Source organism: Nycticebus coucang, chromosome 4, assembly GCF_027406575.1.
Source record: "Nycticebus coucang isolate mNycCou1 chromosome 4, mNycCou1.pri, whole genome shotgun sequence".
Classification (NCBI taxonomy): Eukaryota; Metazoa; Chordata; class Mammalia; order Primates; family Lorisidae; genus Nycticebus; species Nycticebus coucang.
The window spans coordinates 120,868,786-120,888,571 of record NC_069783.1 but is presented as its reverse complement, the minus strand read 5'-3'; the positions used below and the strand labels follow the sequence as shown (position 1 = coordinate 120,888,571).

Below are 19,786 nucleotides of genomic sequence, written 5' to 3'. Positions count from 1 at the left end.
ATGTACTTAAAATGTACACTGTTTTGTAAAAATCTAACTACTGTAACTTACTAATTTTAATAAATGAAAACTGTTTATTTCAAAGTTAAAAATAAATAAATAAAATATGAGAAAAGAAAAAATTCACAGAAAAATACTAATGGCTTTTAAACATGTGTAAGATGTTTTAAGTTTACTGGCAATAAAAAAAATTACACAGTGAAACTGCAATGCAATATCACTTATCATCTATCTATCCAACAAAGATAAAAGTTTGGTGCCACACTCACTGGCACACTGGTAGTGCGACGTGGATAGGCACATAAAACTGATGTGAACACCAATCCTTCTTCAGGAGTGATTTCGCAATATCTAAACAAATAACAAACATCCTTCACTTTTGACCCAGCAATTGTATTTCTAGGCATTTGTCTTGGATAGATCTATACTCCTGTACACCTAGACACAAGGCCATTAGCCACAGTACTGTTTTTAGTAGCAAAAGATGGGGCTTCTGTGTCAGACAACCTGTTGACCCTTCCACTGCAGATTACCTAATAATGCTAGATAAAAAAATAAATAAACAGCCTTTTAAATCCATTGCTGAGCTCACAAAGTGACTTACCCAGGGCCCAAGCTGAAAGCCAGATTGGGGTGGCGTGCTGCCATTTGGTGAGGGTGCCAGGTTCTTAACACCATGAGGGGCAGGATCATAAGACCTGGGCCCACCTGAATGGGGGAGGGGGATGCTGAGATTCTTGTCTTTAAAGAAAGAAAAACCATAGAAAACTTCTATAAATGAAAACTGAATTCATGAAATAGGCTAGAAGCAGATTAGTGACTGCGAAATATAAGAAAAATCTGAAGAATTTACCAAGAATAGAGAGCATAAAGAGATAAACAGATAAAAAATGTGAGTGTGGAGTTAAGAGACACGGAGGATAGAAGGGGATGGTTCAGCTTACGTCCAGTAGAAGCTCCAGAAGGAGAAAACAGTGTATGACAAAGAGGCAATATTCAAATAGTTAAAGGCTGATATTTTCCTAGAAGTGATGAGACTCATGCTCAGACTCAGTGTGCACTAATCAGAATAAGAATACATACTTAAGAATATAATAAAAATTGGGAAAACAAAGACAAAGAGGTGTTAAGAGCAACCTGAGGGAAACACATTACTATTAGGGAAAGATAATTAGACTGACAAGGAAAATCAGAAATGCCAGATAACGCCAATTTTAAATTATCATAAATTGGAATGACTGGATGTAGGTGGCACAATTAACTAGTCCATCAACGAGTGCTAGTTAAAGCAATTACGGTACATCCATACAGTGGGAGCCGGTGTGCACTGAGGAGAGGCACACATGCAGGCTGTGTGTGGAGAGCCTTGGAGAGTGCTCGTCATTACAGTCACAGCAGAGGAGGCTGACACAGCTGCAGAAGGGGAGCGGTGCCCAGGATTGACTTCTCCTTCTGTGACCCTTTGTGCTTTTGAATTCCACTTTGAATGCGCATACTATCTGTTTAAGTAAAACTGAAACATTTTTAAGATACAATTCTGGAAGGACATCCTCAAAACCTCAACAGCAGTTAGCCTGGAGAAGAGGAATGGCAATGGAAGAATGAGGGCAATAAAGGAGACTTTTACTTTCTATTCTGGACACTGCCACCTTGTTGTAAAAACAAGAAGATGTTCATGCCTGGGAGGGGCACTGGAGTCTTTCAGGAGTGCTGGTCCCACTCACTCTCTTAAGCTAAATGGTGGGTGCAAAGGCATTCTTGGTTATTCTTGAAACTGTATACATACCTTATAAACAGTCCATACGTAATCTTTGCTTCATAATTTTAAAAGTATATTCATTTATTTCTTAGATAATGCCAAATAAAACAAGATGTTGAAAATACATAGTCTTAGAAAACAGAGGAGAGACCATTAATTCTTCCTGCTTAGCCATGTGACTGGGGAGGCCACACAGGTGCATGAGCTCCATTTGGTCCTGACTTTCCAGCGAGGAAGATGCAGGAAGAGAGAGCATGAAGGCTGCTTTGAAAACAAAGGTCTCTCTCTGTTAGCATTCAGAGACACTTACCTGCAGGCATTTATAGGTAAGAAAACTAACTCAGGCTTGCTTGGGAAGAGAAGAGAGAAAAAGTCTAAGTGCCATAAAGGGAACACTGGCTCTAGGCTGTAATGGGAACTTGGGGGGTGGGGGTGGGGGTGGAGACAGAAATCCTGAGCCCAAGTACTCTTCAATGCATATCTGGTTAATAAGGGTCTATTTTGCTGTGGTGATTTCCATAAAGAGCTCCTCTGTTGAATATTTATACTCCATAATTTACAGTTTGGCTGTTAGGGAGACAAAGGCAAACACAAATTTGGTCCAGAAGTTCAAAGTTTGCCATCTGTTTTCCTATTGTATTTAGATACCAGCATGGATGGCTCCAAACAAAATAAACAAATACACCCCGAGATACAGCATTGGTGTATTCTTTATCACAAAGGAAAACAAAAATGGGCCAAAACAAAACTGAATTCTCCCCACAGGAAAAAAGGGAAAACATTTTTCTGACATCTCCTAAAAGTATCACTCTGGCTTCTCGTTGACAGACAGAAATAGCAAACAGCACAGTGTGGTGGGGCCATGCAAGCCATTCAGATTCACATTAAGGAAGAGGTACCTGCCTTGCACAGCTGACAGCATGTAGCACAGGGCTGAGATGCAGCATGCCTCGGCAAAGCCTGTAACCTCACACTCCAGTCAAACACTTGACACTGGGAAACAGGTAGCACAGCAAATGGGCACAAAAGTATTATGCCAAGACAACCGATTCAGGGACAAAAAGAAGCCAATAGTAGATACTGTGACTCTCTATCTAGTGAGTATTTCATCAACTTTGCCCACTGAAAAGAAAAATAATTGGTCTGAAAGCTGTAATTGTATTATGTTTAATATTCATGGTTGGGCTTGGAGGACTGTTCCAACACTGTCTCTCTCCAGCCCCTCTCTAATGAAAATCACACCATAGGAGTCAGCTCTAGCCCGCCAATTAAAACAAAAGACACCAGAACCTTCCAAAGACTCCAACAGAGGAGCATCCATCTGATGGGCAGGAAATCGTGCTGGAACTGAGAGGGAGGCACGCTCTGGTTGGTCCTGTGTTAAGAGCTTTGAATAACTTATTATAACACTTGCAGATGGAGTAAATGCAACATTTACGCCCCAATCACTCTCACTGTAACAGCAGGCAGCCAGTACCACAAGCGTACCACAACTCTACATTTGTCAGGGCAAGAAGTCAGCTCTGAGACTCTTTAATTGGGGGTCACAACTCAGGGCTCGTTTCCTATTGGTTTGGATTAAACAGCCCCATACGATAAGGCAAACTGTGTTTGATGGCAAAGCTAAAGCCTATTCAGACTCTGCTTGGCAGTTTCATTAAGAAGGACCTGACCTTCAGCTGTATTTCTGTCCAGAAAATAACGGGAACAAGTAAGAAGGCATTAAAACATTGTTTTTCTTAAATGACCAAATTAATCAAAAACACTAGTATTAAAAAAAAAAATCAATACATGTTCCTGCTTGGTCTCACTGACGGAACCACGGCTATTAAAGAGGATTTTAAATATTACCTTATATGCCAAAATCAATAGCTTTATCTACACAGCATTGATGGTGGCCTTCAGTGAAAGATTCATTTTAAACAGCAACTAGAAAAATGCATTTGGGGGTAGGACTGCCCAGTTTAGCCCATCTAGGCTAGCTTAGTGCTGTCTGTATCTTAATGCTGTACCTCTGAAGTTCTCTGCATATTAGAACATAAAATCAATGTGGTCAAAAGCAGCAAGTCCTTTAGGCGGGTCACTGAATCTTCCCAGACCTCAGTCTCCTCAGCATTAGATGGTCTTGAAGAGCTCTCCTAAACCGAAAATTCTGGGATCAATAACAAGCTGGCCCTATGGGCAATGACTATAATGTACATAATGCCAAAAATAAATAAGTAAGGCACAGGATTCCAAGTTGGAAATACTAAAACTTGTAGTTAATTTGAATATTTTAAAAAATTAATCATATGCATATTTTATATTGCACAGAGACTCCAACAAAGCTTGCACTTTCATATGCAGTGATACTATTCGACATGCCTGATATCTGTCAGTCCACTATACATTACTTAGTAAAAAAGAGGGGAGATATCTTAATCAAAAAGCTGCAGGTAATCAAGACAGTGTGGTACTGGCAAAACACAAACATACAGATCAATGGAACAGAGAGAATCCAAAATAAACCCTCAAATTTATGGTCAACTGATTTTCGACAATTATGCCAAGACAATTCAATGGGGGAAAAATAGCCTCTTCAACAGGTGGTGCTAGGACAATGGATATCCACATGCAAAAGAATGAATTTAGGCCTCTACCTCACACCATATACAAAAATTAACTACAAATAATCACAGACCTTAGAGTAAGAGCCAAAACCATAAAATTCTTTGAAGAAAACACAGGAGTAAATCTTTGTGATCCTGGTTTAGTAAATGCTTTTTAGGATACAACACCAACAGTACAAACAACAAAAGAAAAAAGATAAATCAAACTTCATCAAAATTAAAAACTTAGGGCGGCGCCTGTGGCTCAAGGAGTAGGGCGCCGGTCCCATATGCCGGAGGTGGCAGGTTCATACCCAGCCCCGGCCAAAAACCACAAAAAAAAAAAAAAAAAAAAAAAAAATTAAAAACTTAACATGCTTTGCAGAACTCTATTAAGAAAAGCAAAGAATGGGAGACTATATTATATTTGCAAATCATAACATCTGATAAGGGACTTGTATATAGAATATATGTTTTTTAAAAACCCTAACAATTCCACAATTAAAAAGACAATCCAGTTTAAAGATGAGGCAAAGGTTTGGACAGATACCTCCCTGAAGATGATACACGAATGGACAATGAGCACATGAAAGGATGTTGGACACCATTAGCCATTAGAGAAATGCAAATCAAAACTATAATAAGATACTGTCACACATCCATTAGGATGACCATAATCAAACAACAGCAAGTGCTGGTGAGAGGCTGTGGAGAAACTGGAACCTTCAGTGCTGGTGGGAGTGTAAAATGGTGCAGCCATTTTAGAAAAGGATATGGCAATTCCTCCAATCATTAAGCATAGAATTACCATTTAAACGAGTAATTCCACTCCCAGGTGGCTATATGCAAGAGACTTGAAAACATACGTCCACCTAAAAACTTACACATGAATAACAGCAACATAATTCATAATAGCCAAAAGGTGGAAACAACCCAGATGCCCATTAACTGATAAATGAATAAAATATGGTCTATCCATACAAGGGAGTATTATTTGACCATAAAAAAAGGATATACTGACACATGCTGTAACATGAATTTATCTTGAGAACACTGTGCTAAGTGGAAGAAGCCAGTCACAAAAGGTCAAATATTGTACCATTCCGTTTATATGAAATGTCCAGGTCAGGCAGCTCCATAGAGAAAGTAGAACAGTGGTTGCTTAAAGGTGGAGGGTCTGGGGAGTGACTGATAATGGGTACAGTTTTTCTATGTGAGATGAAGAAAATATTCTAAAACTGACTGTGGTGTGGTTGTACAACCTTATGATGTTTACTAAAAACACTAAATCATACAATTTTTTTTTTTAAGGCAGTTTCACTTTGTCATCCTCGGTAGAGTGCTGTGGCATCACAGCTCACAGCAACCTCCAACTCTTGGGCTCAAGCAATTCTCTTGCCTTAGCCTCCCAAGTAGCTGGAACTACAGGCCACCCACCACCATGCCTGGCTATTCTTTTTTTTTTTTTTTGGCTGGGGCTGGACTTGAACCTGCCACCTCCGGCATATGGGGCCGGCACCCTACTCCTTTGAGCCACAGGCACCACCCATGGCTATTCTTTTTTTATAGACAGGGTCTCACTCTTGCTCAGGCTGGTCTCAAATCTATGAGCTCAGGACAATCCATCTGCCTCAGCCTCTCAGAGTGTGAGAATTATAGGCATGAGCCACTGCACTTGGCTAAATTATACAATTTAAATTGGTGAATTATATGGTATATAAAATATATTTGGTAAAGCTGCTAAAATCAAAAAAAATTGAGAATATGGGGAGGAAAAACTACGGGATTTGTTGATTCAATGAATGTTGCCATTGCAACCCAATGGGCCTAACGTTTGCCCTTAGCACCAGCTCTTGGTTCTCCCTACCAGAGCACTGATAAGCTTCTTCCTGCCAGATCCCCGAATTTCTTTGGTGAGGACGAGCAGACCACAATTAGAGAACAGTAACAGAATAGGAAGGGCCCTCATTTAACACAGCCCTTAAGTCAACCGTGGTGATTTAAGTCACTGAAAATAAAGTGGGAATTCTAACCCTGGCAACATGAAGCAAGTACACTGCTGCCTCTCTCCTGCTGACTACTACCAAAACCTATGGACAAAATACAAACAAGCAATTACCTAAGGACTCGGAAGAGTCAAACCTAGAGAAGCAGTTGTGCGGGGTAGGCCTTTGCATTTCTTCTCTTTTTTTCCTTCTAGCCTTGCCCTGAGTATGGGCTCCAACAGCAAAACTGTGTGGTGCTGGAAGCTAAAACTCTTATTAGAAACTCTAGCTTTCTGACCAAAGGAACCAACAAAATGGGCTCCTGCTGTCCCCAAAGAATGGGGGTGAGGGACTTTGTGGGATTTCTCCCCCTTTTTTCTCTTGTGGTTTTGTCTTAAAGACAGTCCCCAGTCACAGAGCTGCATGGTGAAGTGGTGAAGGCAGGTAAAACTCAAACCCAAACACCATTTTTCTGGTAGAGGACTAAAGGGAAAGGTGCCTCTGAAGGCTGGAAAGTGTGAGAATTAAAAGAGGAGGAACCTAAAGGCCATTCCATAATACTCACACCAAGGTATAAACTCACACCAATCTCAGGCTCTTCCCTAGGCTGTGCAGGACACAACCAAAGCAGTAGAGCAAAGGCTTTGAGTACTCAACTAAGACTTAAGCCACTGCCAAATCTCAGACTAATTTCAGAGTGACATGTGTGCAGGACAGACGGAGAAAAGCACAGCAAAGGCTTTGGAGACAACTGACACTGGAATTACCACCCAAAGATAACAAGACTGAACTTGCAGTGTGAACCTAATCAAGGTGATGGCCTGTTTTGTTTTGTTTTTTTTTTGTTTGTTTGTTTGAAGTCTTCAGAGGATCCAAAAGAACATTTACAATGTCCAGAATATAATCCAAAATTATTCAACATTTGTTTTGGAACAAATATAAAACAGGAAAATGGGACCCACCGTCAAGTAAAAAAATCAGTTAATAGACGTCTGCCCTAAGATATGTCTGATTCTGGAAATCTTCAATGACTTTAAAGCACCTATTGTAACTATATTTCCTGAGGTAAAGGCAAAATGAAAAGAAAGAGTGACATTCTCAGCAGAAAAGCCCTTCTGACCCAAGGTTGGTGGGATCCATGTACACAGACTCCACAGTTATGGAGGTCTCCTAAGTGTAGACAGAATAATGTACACTTCACAATGATCATAACATTTCAGGTTTAACTGTTCTTCTAGAACTAACTGGGCAAATTTTTTTTTTTTTTTTTTTTTTGTAGAGACAGAGTCTCACTTTATTGCCCTCGGTAGAGTGCCGTGGCCTCACACAGCTCACAGCAACCTCCAACTCCTGGGCTGAAGCGATTCTCTTGCCTCAGCCTCCTGAGTAGCTGGGACTACAGGCACCCGCCACAATGCCCGGCTATTTTTTGGTTGCAGTTTGGCCGGGGCCGGGTTTGAACCCGTCACCCTCGGTATATGGGGCTGGTGCCTTCCCGACTGAGCCACAGGCGCCGCCCTAACTGGGCAAATTTTAAGCAGAAAGCAGAGGTTTCTTTTCTGCAATTCCTTTTTGGTTTCCTGCAAGCCTAGCTGTGGGTTGGATACCCAAATGCTCACACTGCAAATGGAAATGTTGTACCAAAAATGTGAAATCTCGAATAAAAAACCTCACTGGATAGGCTCAATTACAGAACAGAGATTGCAGAGGAAGAGTCAGTGAGCCTAAAATTAGAGCAACAGGAAGCATGCAATCTGAAGGACAGAAAGGCAGGCTTGGGAAAGAAAATGAATGGGGCTTCTGTGACCTATTTTTTGGACAATTTCAAAATGTCTAACATTCACGTAATGGAAGTATCAGAAAGAGAGGAGAAAGGGATTAGTGCAGAAAAACTATTTGAAAAAATAATGACTATAAACTTGCTAAATTTGGTAGAAGATATGAATTTACAGATGCTAAATGTTCAATGAACCCCAAATAGGTTTAAACAGTAAAAAAAAAAAAAAAAAGGCAAACTCAAGCGGTTTATTTCCTCCAGACTTTTTCTTAATAAAACACTCAAGCTTCTCATAAGCATCCCAATTCCTATGCTATTAATTCATTTTTGCCTTCAATGAACAATATACTTTAACTGAAAAAATTACTCATTGTAAGAAGCAACTATTTTATATGGCATTTTAAAATGCTGCAAATTAATTTTATGATGCCATTGTAAAGGTCTGTTCTGATTTCACAGATGTAAAAGTGTTCCTTTAACAAAGTGCATCTTAGAATAAATGTAGGCTCAGCACCTGTAGCTGAAGTGGCTAGGTCACCAGCCATATACACTGGAGCTAGCGAGTTCGAATCTGGGCCCACCAAACAATGACAACTAAAACCAAAAAAATGGCTGGGTGTTGTGGTAGGTGCCTGTGATCCCAGCTACTTGGGAAGGCTGAGGCAAGAGAATTGTTTAAGCTCAATAGTATGAGGTTGCTGTGAGCTGGGATGCCATGGCACTCTACCCAGGGCGACAACTTGAGACTCTGTCTCAAAAAAAAAAAAGAATAAATGTAAAACATACAGTACTAGGCACCCTCTGAGTATTAGACAGATAATGTGGTGAAGAGAATGGATATAAGCAGCCAGTCCTAATACCTAGTATATATGTATCCCTTCTCCTGTAACATTACTATTGTTTTTTTCCCTTGGTCTTACCAAAAGAGACAAAATATGCATTTGGAAAGACCCATTGATCTATATTCATAAAACTTGTATACAAAATTCCATTCCCCTAAACCTACCCTCTGAGCAAGGGAAAAGCACAATCTAACAATACTTCAGTTTCCACCTCAATCGTTCTCTTATTCTTCATCAGACCAACCCTATTTATTCTTGAAAGGGTGATAGGCTAGGTATTTTTTTCATTTTTAATTTAAGTCTATTATTTTTCCTCCTTGCAAAATTCCACCCATGTTTTACAAGGGTAGAATTGCATGGGGATTTCCACCCATTTTCTTTATTTTAATGAAAAACCACTTTATTTATTCTTGTCTTAACCTGGGACAGTTTTATATATCTTTAGAGTCCATTTCATTCTCAAGTTATTTATAAAATATTAAGAGAATGCAGTGGAAATTAATTTTTAAATAAAATATGGAGGTTCCAGGGTTTTTAAAAATTGCATCAGTCATTAAGTGACAGCCAAGGATACAGTTATCTTCATAGCAAGTTGACCCCTCACTCTACTTCTGAAATAAAACATGAGCCGTACAAGCCTTGGCATCTCTACCAAGATCTTATTCATAGATATTAAGCCTTTGGGGGAAAAAACTAAGACTTCCAGAAAAAAAAAAAGACTTCCCTCTACCACAATTTCTTCTTTTCCTAGTTATTCAATTTTTATTTTCAAAAAACTCCCCACATACCAGATTTTTCACTCTTGTACTTCAAGTGCGTATTGCGGACCCTGCTATTTGCACTCAGAGAGCATGTTCTTATACATGATGGCTGGCCCGATGTGCCAACCAGCGGTCCTGCAGCTCTAGGACTAGCCCCGATTAAAGGCCACTTTGGATACCCCACCCCCAACTCTAAGTAACTAGTCTGTTCTTTTCATCCAGAGCAACAACAGGTTTTTAAAAAATACAATACTAGTTTACTAATCAAGTGGACTTAATATGGTTGAATTTGGACTTTTATAAATAACTTGAGAATGAAAAGTTATTTTATAAATAACTTGAGAATGAACTGACCAGAGAGGCCTTTTATGCTGGGCATGGAGCTCCTCTTCTGGCAATGGGCACATGATTAGGCAGCCCCAAACCAGAATAAAAAGTCAGCTTTACTGAATATATATATAGTGATCCCTCAAAGTCCATAGGGAATTGGTCCATAACCCCCAGGGATACAAAATTCCTAGGTGCTCAAGTCCCATTTTACATATAAAATGGCATAAATGGTGTATTTGCATATAAACCTATGCACATCCTTCCAAATAAACCATCTCTATAATTATCTGTAATACCTGATACAACGTTGACACACCACTCGTTCCCATAGAATGAAGTACTCAATGTAGTTAGTCCTTGTCATGCCACAAATTCAAGTTCTGCTTTTTTGGAACTCTGTGGAATTTTTTTTTCCTGTGCATTTTTGACCCAAGGTTGGTGGGATCCATGTACATAGAATCCACAGATATGGAGGTCACCTAACCGAGGTCTTCCAACTGATAGTATAATGTATGCTTCACAATGATCATGACACTTCAGGTTTAACTGTGCTTCTACAACTAACTGGGCAAATTTTAAACAGAAAGCAGGTTTCTTTTCTGCAATACCTTTGTGGTTTCCTGAGAGCCTAGCCGTGGGTTGGATACACAAATGCTCACACTGCAAACAACTCTGTGGCATAATCTATAATCCCAAAGTGCCCTCTACATTTGGCTCTTTTTGAGAACAAGTCGCTGTAAGATCCTTATGTAGAGATCCTAGGAGATGAGCTTGGAGCCCTTGTATAGCTCAATATGAAAACTAAAACGTGGGAGTAAAAACCACAAGCTGATATGCTTCATTTGTTATGCCCAGTGTGGGGACCACTTATCAAACCTAGTTTTTTAAGAGAACTAGCCTAGCATGTGCTTGGATAAACACTGAGGAGTTTGATTCTCAAGCATTAGAGTATCAGTCATTTTAGGAAGCCTTGGGGGAAAACAACTCAGTGTATTCTTCCAGAAAAACTGTACTCACATCATCTTTTTGCTCTAAGTGAGGGGTGGGTAGCGAGAGGGGTGAAGGTCGAGAGTTGAAAATATTATTTGACAAAATAATTATTTGTGCAAGCTGCTGCACTGGCAGGACAGGTCTGGGATTTGGCATGGAGGAGTACCCGCCTCTCGATCTGATACCCGCCACTGAGCAGCCACCACCTGCAGCCCGGGGCCGGGCCCGGGGGAGGGGCGCCAGCAGCCCCTGGCTTACAGCCATACTACCTCTCTTTGGGGCACTGGATCACACACAGTAGATAACCAGCCAAAAAAATTTTTGAATAAAGAAAGAAAAGAAAAAGACAAGGGGAGAAGGGATGGGGAAGGAGGAAAAACCTAAAATTTGGACTCCAAGGGTCTTTTCAAATACTTTAATCCTTTTGTACTGATGGTTCCTGGAGCGTCCAGAGCTGGCACTGGCCCCTATACTGGGAAAATCCAACTCCCTAAGCCAATGCGTTAAAGAGAAGACTGCTAATCAGCTAAATAGAAACTGGAATCTGTTCACATGAAGTCTCGTTTTTCCTCCATCACCAGAGGGACACCACAGTGTTCTGAAATACACTCTTGACATCATTTGGCAGGCAACCCTGTTTTGTTGAACATGATTCATCCCTTAGGTTATTGTTTTTAATATTAGAAAGTGAGCTTTTAAGTGCCAAACAAATTTTGCAGCAGGGGGACAAAAGATATTCCAAGCAGGGGGACAAAAGATATTCCAAGTGGTCTCACTGGACCTTCCACCAACTGTGTCCACCAAATGGCTTAAAAGAAAACCTTCCTGTGGTGCTTCAGAAATGAAACAGACACATAGCTATGTCCAACTATTACCTAATACAAGACTTTGTTCTCCAAGGCCTGAGTCTTTATAGGATCAGGGCCGAACTCAGGTGGGCAAAGCAGTAGACTGGAATCAAGGAGTGTGAGCAATAGAGTGAATTAGCAAGTATAGTAGAGGCCTAGTGGCCAGGCCTCAGTAGAAGCTGCAGGGGCCACAAAGGCTGTCTCTTCAACTCAGACATACCTCCTGTCCATGTTGCCACTGACCATCAGGTTGGGAGGGCTATTCCTGAGGTTGACACAAGTAAAGTCACCAAGAGCATTACCCAGCTTTGAGAGGCAGCGTTCTGCTTCTAGGCTGTACACCAGGATCTGAAAGAAGAAGAAAAATATGTGGGTTGTACAATTCCATACACTAGACTGATATCCGGCACTTCTAGTTTTACCATCGTCCGGGGGAGGATCATCACCACTCAGCACCTGTTAAGATGTTCTGCCACTTTAATTCGTGATTTTTTTCTAGGTTACTAATAACAAAGAAATATGAGTATTAGAAGGACCAAAAAAAAAAAAAATGCAAGAAAGGAGGAAAATCCAAAAAATTTATCAGACCAAGGTGCAAACTTGGGACACAAAGAAAAATGCCAAATGGGGAAATTATTCTAATTTCTTTTTTCTTTTCTTTCTTTTTTTTTTTTTTTTGAGACAGAGCCTCAAGCTGTCCCCCTGGGTAGAGTGCCATGGCGTAACAGCTCACAGCAACCTCTAACGCCCGGTTATTTTTTGGTTGTAGTTGTCATTGTTGTTTAGCGGGCCCGGGCTGGATTCAAACCCGCCAACTCTAGTGTATGTGGCTGGCACCTTAGGCACTTGAGCTACAGATGCCAAACCTCTAATTTCTTTTTTTTTTTTTTTTTTGTAGAGACAGAGTCTCACTTTATGGCCCTCAGTAGAGTGCCATGGCATCACACAGCTCACAGCAACCTCCAACTCCTGGGCTTAAGAGATTCTCTTGCCTCAGCCTCCCAAGTAGCTGGGACTACAGGCGCCCGCCACAACGCCCAGCTATTTTTTGGTTGCAGTTCAGTCGGGGCCGGGTTTGAACCCGCCACCCTCGGTATATGGGGCCGGTGCCTTTACCGACTGAGCCACAGGCACCGCCCTCTAATTTCTTAATAAAGAAAAAAGGTCAGCTCGGCGCCCATAGCACAGTGGTTACGAGCCACATGCACCAAGGCTAGCAGGTTCAATTCCAGCCCGGGCCAGCTAAACAACAATGACAAATTCAACAAGAAAATAGCTGGGCATTGTGGCAGGTGCCTGTCATCCCAGCTACTTGGGAGGCTGAGGCAAGAGAATCACTTAAGCCCAAGAGTTAGAGGTTGCTGTAAGCTGTGATGTCACGGCACCCTACCAAGGGTGACACAGTGAGACTGTCTCCAAAAAAACAAAAAAGGAAAAGAAAAAAGGTCTGTAAACTAACTAAAGGTCATTGACTTCTGTTTTGGCACTAATGGGAAAGCTAACTAGAGATCAGGAAGCTTGCAGATGAGCCAGCATGGGTTTTATTTCTTTCTTTATACCACGGGTGCTAAAAGAAAGAACAATACAAGTACCCAGGAAGGTGAGGTTTGCATAGTTAGCCATCACATGATTCCTTTGAACTAAACAAACATAACCAAACAAACTAAATAAATATAACCAAAACACAAACTCTTATTTCCAAGCATTTCTCTCTTCAGTCTCTCTCCACTTACTAATTTTAGGAAGCTCTGTTCTACAAGGTATAAAAGTAAATAAGACGGTACCCTTGATGTCTACCCAATGCATTTGTTATATTAGAATACTTCTGTGCCTTCTCTCTAGCAAAAGAAAACCAGACGATTCATAAGGCATATTCTTGAAGATTTAAGTCTTTTACTAAAACAAAAGTTTGTGATTTAATTTTATCCAGTTAACATTAAATGCTTGCTAGGGATCAGTCACCATTGTAGGTGCTGAGGATACACTCCTTACCCCCAAATTCACAGTTCAGAAGCCTCTTTATTTAATACGAACACCAAATTTTGAGCACACTATTGAATATACCATTCTGTTCGCTGTGTAGTCAATATTTTAATCACTGAACTCAAAAGGTTTTTTTGTTTGAAACAGAGTCTCACTTTGTCACCTCTAGTAGAGTGCTGTGACATCACAGCACACAGCAACCTCTAACTTTCGGGCTCAAGCAATTCTCTTGCCTCAGCCTCCCAAGTAGCTGGGACCACAGGCACCTACCACAATGCCCGAGTATTTTTTTTTTTTGTAGAGACAGAGTCTCGCTTTATGGCCCTCGGTAGAGTGCCGTGGCGTCACATAGCTCACAGCAACCTCCAACTCCTGTGCTCAAGCGATTCTCCTGCCTCAGCCTCCCGAGCAGCTGGGGCTACAGGGGCCCGCCACAACGTCCGGCCATTTTTTTGGTTGCAGTTTGGCCGGGGCTGGGCTTGAACCCACCACCCTCAGTATATGGGGCCGGCGCCCCACCGACTGAGCCACAGGCGCTGCCCAATGCCCGAGTATTTTTAGAGATGGGGTCTTGCTCTAGCTCAGGCTGGTCTCGAACCCATGAGCTCTCAGGCAATCCACCCTGACAGCATGAGCCACTGCACCCAGCTGAACTCAATAGTTTTAATAATACTTTATAGAGAGATTTCTCCTCCCAGCTCCTAATAGAAATGATGTGTTTTATTTTCTTGTTAACCTATATGTTTATCACTTATTGTACAGATTCTTATTTTGGTATTGAGAAGTTAATAATGAACAGTCTTTACCTTGAAAATCATCAGTCTCGTCAACACACATTTCTAACACGTGAATCTTTAGAAATTTCTAACAGTCAAAACAGCTCTATAATATTAACTACTGCTAATAGCTTTTGAAGGAAGAGAAGACAGTTTTTTCTTTGTTTCTGGGACAGGGTCTCACTCTACTGCACAGGTTGGAGTACAGCAGTATCATCATAACTCACTGCAGCCTCAACCTCCCAAGTAGCTTGGACTATAGCATGCAGCACCACACCCAGCCAATTTTTTGTAGAAACAAGGTCTCACTATGTTCTTAAGTTTGGTTTCAAAATCTTGGCCTCAAGCAATCCTTCCATCTTAGCCTCCCAAAGTGCCAAGATTATAGGTGGGAGCCACTGTACATGGCACAATTTCAAAGTTTAAAATGCCTTCTTAATCCATAGAGAGAACAAACTAAAATGCAGTTGAAAATAAAAGTTTATGACCCAGAAAATATCAACAGTTGTAAAATATCCAAAATAAGATTATTCTTCCAAGTTAAGAATATCGAAATAACCAAATCTTCTATCTGTAGTAAATAACTAAAAAATTATATAAAATCAGCTCTGGGATCCCTCCTTTTAATAAATTAAAAATTGTAACCTCATGGTCTATTACACAAGTAATCATTACAGAGCAATTCAATATTCTAGACTCAAAAATTTTTTTTTTTTTTGTGTGTGTGTGTGGTTTTTGGCCAGGGCTGGGTTTGAACCCGCCACCTCTGGCATATGGGACCAGCGCCCTACTCCTTGAGCCACAGGTGCCACCCCAAAATTTTGTTTTTAAAATACTTCAACTTTTATAGTGGAAAGTAGGCCTAATATCAGTAATATGTCCACGGCAAATATAAGAATTGAAATCTGATATTGAGTAGATTCATATGTCTTTACTTTTTCTACAAGTTCTTTTTTATGGATGAATCATTTCTAAGTGATATAGTGAGATCTAATCTCTCTCCAAAAAGACTCTGCAAATTCATCATAAAGACATCTAAGTTGGTATTCAAGAATTAAGTACTTTCTAAAATGTTTAATAATTCAATGACTCAGAACTATCTGAAGAGTACCTTTACATTACGTTTAGTTAAAGACCACAGAGATTAGAAAACACATTACCCATCTCAAAGGCAGTTCTTTTCATGTTACAAGTCCCTTAACGACCTTTACCATTTCTCTCTCCCTCCCACACTCTCTCTCTTTTAATAAGGTTGAGCAAATGGGACTTCATTTTATCTGATTGCCACAGACTAGTGAGATTAATTATTCATGCTCACCTCTCCCTCTTGGTAAAGCCATGCATTAGACTGATTTTTCTCTTTATTGCCCTAGTTAGGCAAGTCTCCACCCACAGCCACTTGACTCCTTCTCAGAGATGTGCAGACATGCTGGAAAAAAGAAAAAAACTACCCATATCTCAAATCTTAGAGAAAATGTTCTATACTAATGTGACAGTAAAGTCAATAGGTGTTTGGGATTTTTTTTTGAGTATCAGGTATATATTAGGGAAGAGCTTCAACAGTGAGTACAGAGCACATTTTGTACAGGTATTAGATGTTTCTTTAAGAATTATCTAAAACAGCCAAACCACATTGAGACTGGTTGGGTGTTTTACAAAGATAACTGTAGGAAATATAGTGTGTAGTCACACGACACTGGGTGGTTTTCCTTTCTTTTGGCTTCCAGGTAGATTTGGAAGACAATGGGTAGGAGCAAATATTGTCTTTAAAAAGAATTTTTTAGCAGAAAGTTACCTTTCTTTAGACATATTAAGGTATTAATATTTCTATAAATCCTAGTGTTAGAATCTAAACTTTCAATTTTATTATATATTCTGATTTCTCTGAAATCTATTTTTTTCATCTGTTTTTCCATTTCAAATATGGTATATCTCGTAACAATCCTAACATAATAGAATTACGTAAAGATGTATATCCATCTCTCAGGAATAATCACTTTTAACAGTTTGGTATATATACTTCTAGACTCTTTAATGCACGTGTCTGCCCATCTCTGTGTGTATGTGTGTCTAGAAATGTTTTTCTAAGTGGGATTATTGTTTTACAACTTTCCCCTCCACTTGTTAGTACCTACAGATAGATCTTGTTCTTTTTAATGGCTTCATAGGATTTCCCTGGATATGTAACTCCATATTGATGGATATTTGGGTTGTTTATAATTTTTTTAGATAAAAAAAATTTATTCAAGAGCCAGTCAACAAATAGTATCAGTTGTCTTCTAGGCACCAGGCACCAGAATGAACCTGTGTGGACAGTGGAGGACATGCAGAAGCCTCAGCCTGCTGCCAGCTGAAAGGGTCTGCCTCGTCACCAGCTGGGGCCCAGCTGCCAGCTGTCCTGCCCCTCCATATATGGAACCTGCCTCTCTGAGGAGACCTACCCACCCATCTTACAGTCGTGTCCTAGCAGCTGATGTCTTAGGCAGCCACGGCCACATGCCCAACATCTGGAAAGCACAGACAATGCCCTGGGGTGGCACTGTATCTTCTAAGTCTGACTAGGACTGGCCTCCCAACCAAGTGAGGGGAAGAGCTAAGAAGTGGCTGTTGTCCTTGCAGTGGGCTGAGCGCAAGGCAGGCCAACTTCCTTCATCACCCAGAAACAACTGGATTTGGCACTGTAAACTTTTCTGAAATCTGGGGCTGATATCACCATCTTAATTAAACATGAACCACTTGCGGGCGGCGCCTGTGGCTCAGTCGGTAGGGCGCCGGCCCCATATACCGAGGGTGACGGGTTCAAACCCGGCCCCGGCCAAACTGCAACCAAAAAATAGCCAGGCATTGTGGCGGGTGCCTGTGGTCCCAGCTGCTTGGGAGGCTGAGGCAAGAGAATCGCTTGAGCCCAGGAGATGGAGGTTGCTGTAAAGTGTGTGAGGCCACGGCACTCTGCCGAGGGCCATAAAGTGAAACTCTGTCTCTACAAAAAAAAAAAAAAAACATGAACCACTTGCATATGGAAGTGGCTGTAAAGAGCCTCGTCACCCCAGAATTTTGGTCATATATTGATGAATCAGGAAAGGAACTCCATACATGTTAAGTTTACCAAAAGTGTGGGTCTTTTTCAGTGAGACTCAAGTCTGAAGGCACTAAGCCAACAACAAAACAACTGGCTCATCGCCTCAGAAGCCCAGCACTGCCTGTCCAAGAGTCAGGACAGGTCAGGAAGCTTCCTTACAGGACTACAGATTTTACAGAGCAAATCCTGTTAGTAAAGAGATTCGTTCTGTGAAGTTTGGATTTGGTCAAAAGGCTGCACTTGGGGATTTGGGAGGCCCTGAGGCTGCAGGTTCCCCACCCCAGGTAAGATGCTATACTGGACTGAAGCCAAGTGAGACAGAAAAGGCACAGGAGGAGGAGCTGACTGAGATTCTTAGAGATGACAAAATCTACCTGCTTTTTTTCCTGATCCCTAACAATCTACCTCCATCTCTACCACATCTGTCTGGCTCTTCTGGGGGGACCATGATAAGAAGCCAAAACCTAGAGAGTCAGGCAGATAAACCTGCCCTCTCCTTTTCCCTTTACACAAGCTAACTTTGTGCTTTCCTCTTCTTGCAGCCCTCAGCTCGCAGAGGTTAGTCCCTCTTATTAGTGCTGACACACTGTCTACACCCTTCATCAGGTGTTCCTGAGGGGCCACCTTGATCTGTGTCTTGTCTTCCTCCAACTATTCCCCAGACCTGTGGTTCTCAGACACTGAGGTTCTGGGGTGGCACAAAACCAAACACCACTACACACGGTCAAACACTCCCCTAGGCTTAGACTATAAGGTTCCTTGGGGCAGAAGTGCTATCATTCATTCCTGCAGCACTTATTAAGGGCCAGCACGTGCGGTAGTAACATAATCCCTGTAAGTGGAGATTATCATACTGATACATAATACCAGGCAAACCAGAGCTTAGCACAGCCTGGGACCCAATAAATACTCAGATATTCCTTTTCTTGCTTCATATATTCCTAATTCTCCTGGATATGTGATCTTGCTGCCAGCTTGTACAAAGGAACCATTTCATCCTACTCAAAAATAGAGGTTCCACAGACATGTCTTCCTAACATCCAAATTCTGGAACACCGAAGCTGTCCACCTCTGACAACATGACAGACAGGAATGTCTGGAAAACCAACCCATTCACCAACCCTGAAACTGCTGGGTAAGATCAAGCAGTCCATTAAATATTCTGTTTAACTCATAAGAAATCAGGGACGTTCACAGGAGCCCAAAATGAAGAAAGTACTAAAACCCATAAATGTAAGTGAACTTTCAACCCAGGGGTGAGTTTGCCACCCTCCCCCCAACATCAGGAGCCTGGAGAGCTGAGACAGGGTACCCAGTGTCTGGCCAGCACAACACAGAACATCAAAACTAAGATCTGCATAAAGTGAGGCCCTTGTAGGGCTGTGTACACTCAGTAAAAAGTTGAGGGGGAGGGCGGAACAGATCCGAGAGCCCACCTCAAACTCAAGAACCTGAGGGTAGGTTCAGAACAGAAAACACAATCTGTGATCAAACATCTGCCCCCACACAAGTTCAAGGTTGGAATTTATGCTACCTACTAAGCCAGAAGAACCCAAGCCTAGTGCTTCATTTAACCTAAAGTATTTTCAGGTTGGTAATATGCCTCCTGATACCTGGCAGAATCTTCTCAGGAGGAAGACAGTCTCCACCTGAGCCCCTTTAAAAGACCTACAAATCAAGATCAGGCAAATATTACCTCAAAGTAAAAAAAAAAATTCCAAATACAGAAAGAAATGATTTATCACAAGCAAGAGACAGAAAAACAGTATAACTAGACTTCCGATAAGAATACAAAATAAGTATGCCAAAAGCATTTATGGGTAAAAGAGAAAGAGAGGATGGAAAGTTGCAAAACTGATCAAGCAGAAATTTAAAAGTCAGTAGATGAGATGAACAAAAATAAAAAGTCAAAGTCGGAGACTCTGAACTGCAAGACTGATTTTGATTTGAGGAACTATCCAGAATGCAACATAGAGACAGAAAATCTGAACAAGAGGCGAACAGCACAGAGGAGCCAATAAGTTGATTTAACACACAGTAAACCCGAGTTCTGGGCAGAATAAATAGA

General features: G+C 41.1%; 1 protein-coding gene across 2 annotated transcripts in view; it reads right to left on the bottom strand.

Annotated features, from left to right (window-relative positions):
• Positions 1-19,786, bottom strand: part of FBXW8 (F-box and WD repeat domain containing 8) — a 135,197-nt gene that overhangs the window by 13,262 nt on the left and 102,149 nt on the right. For both annotated transcript variants that reach the window (XM_053587459.1, XM_053587460.1), the window contains exon 8: positions 12,101-12,228. In XM_053587459.1, the coding sequence (XP_053443434.1) occupies positions 12,101-12,228 (128 nt within the window). The remainder of the gene's footprint in view (positions 1-12,100; positions 12,229-19,786) is intronic.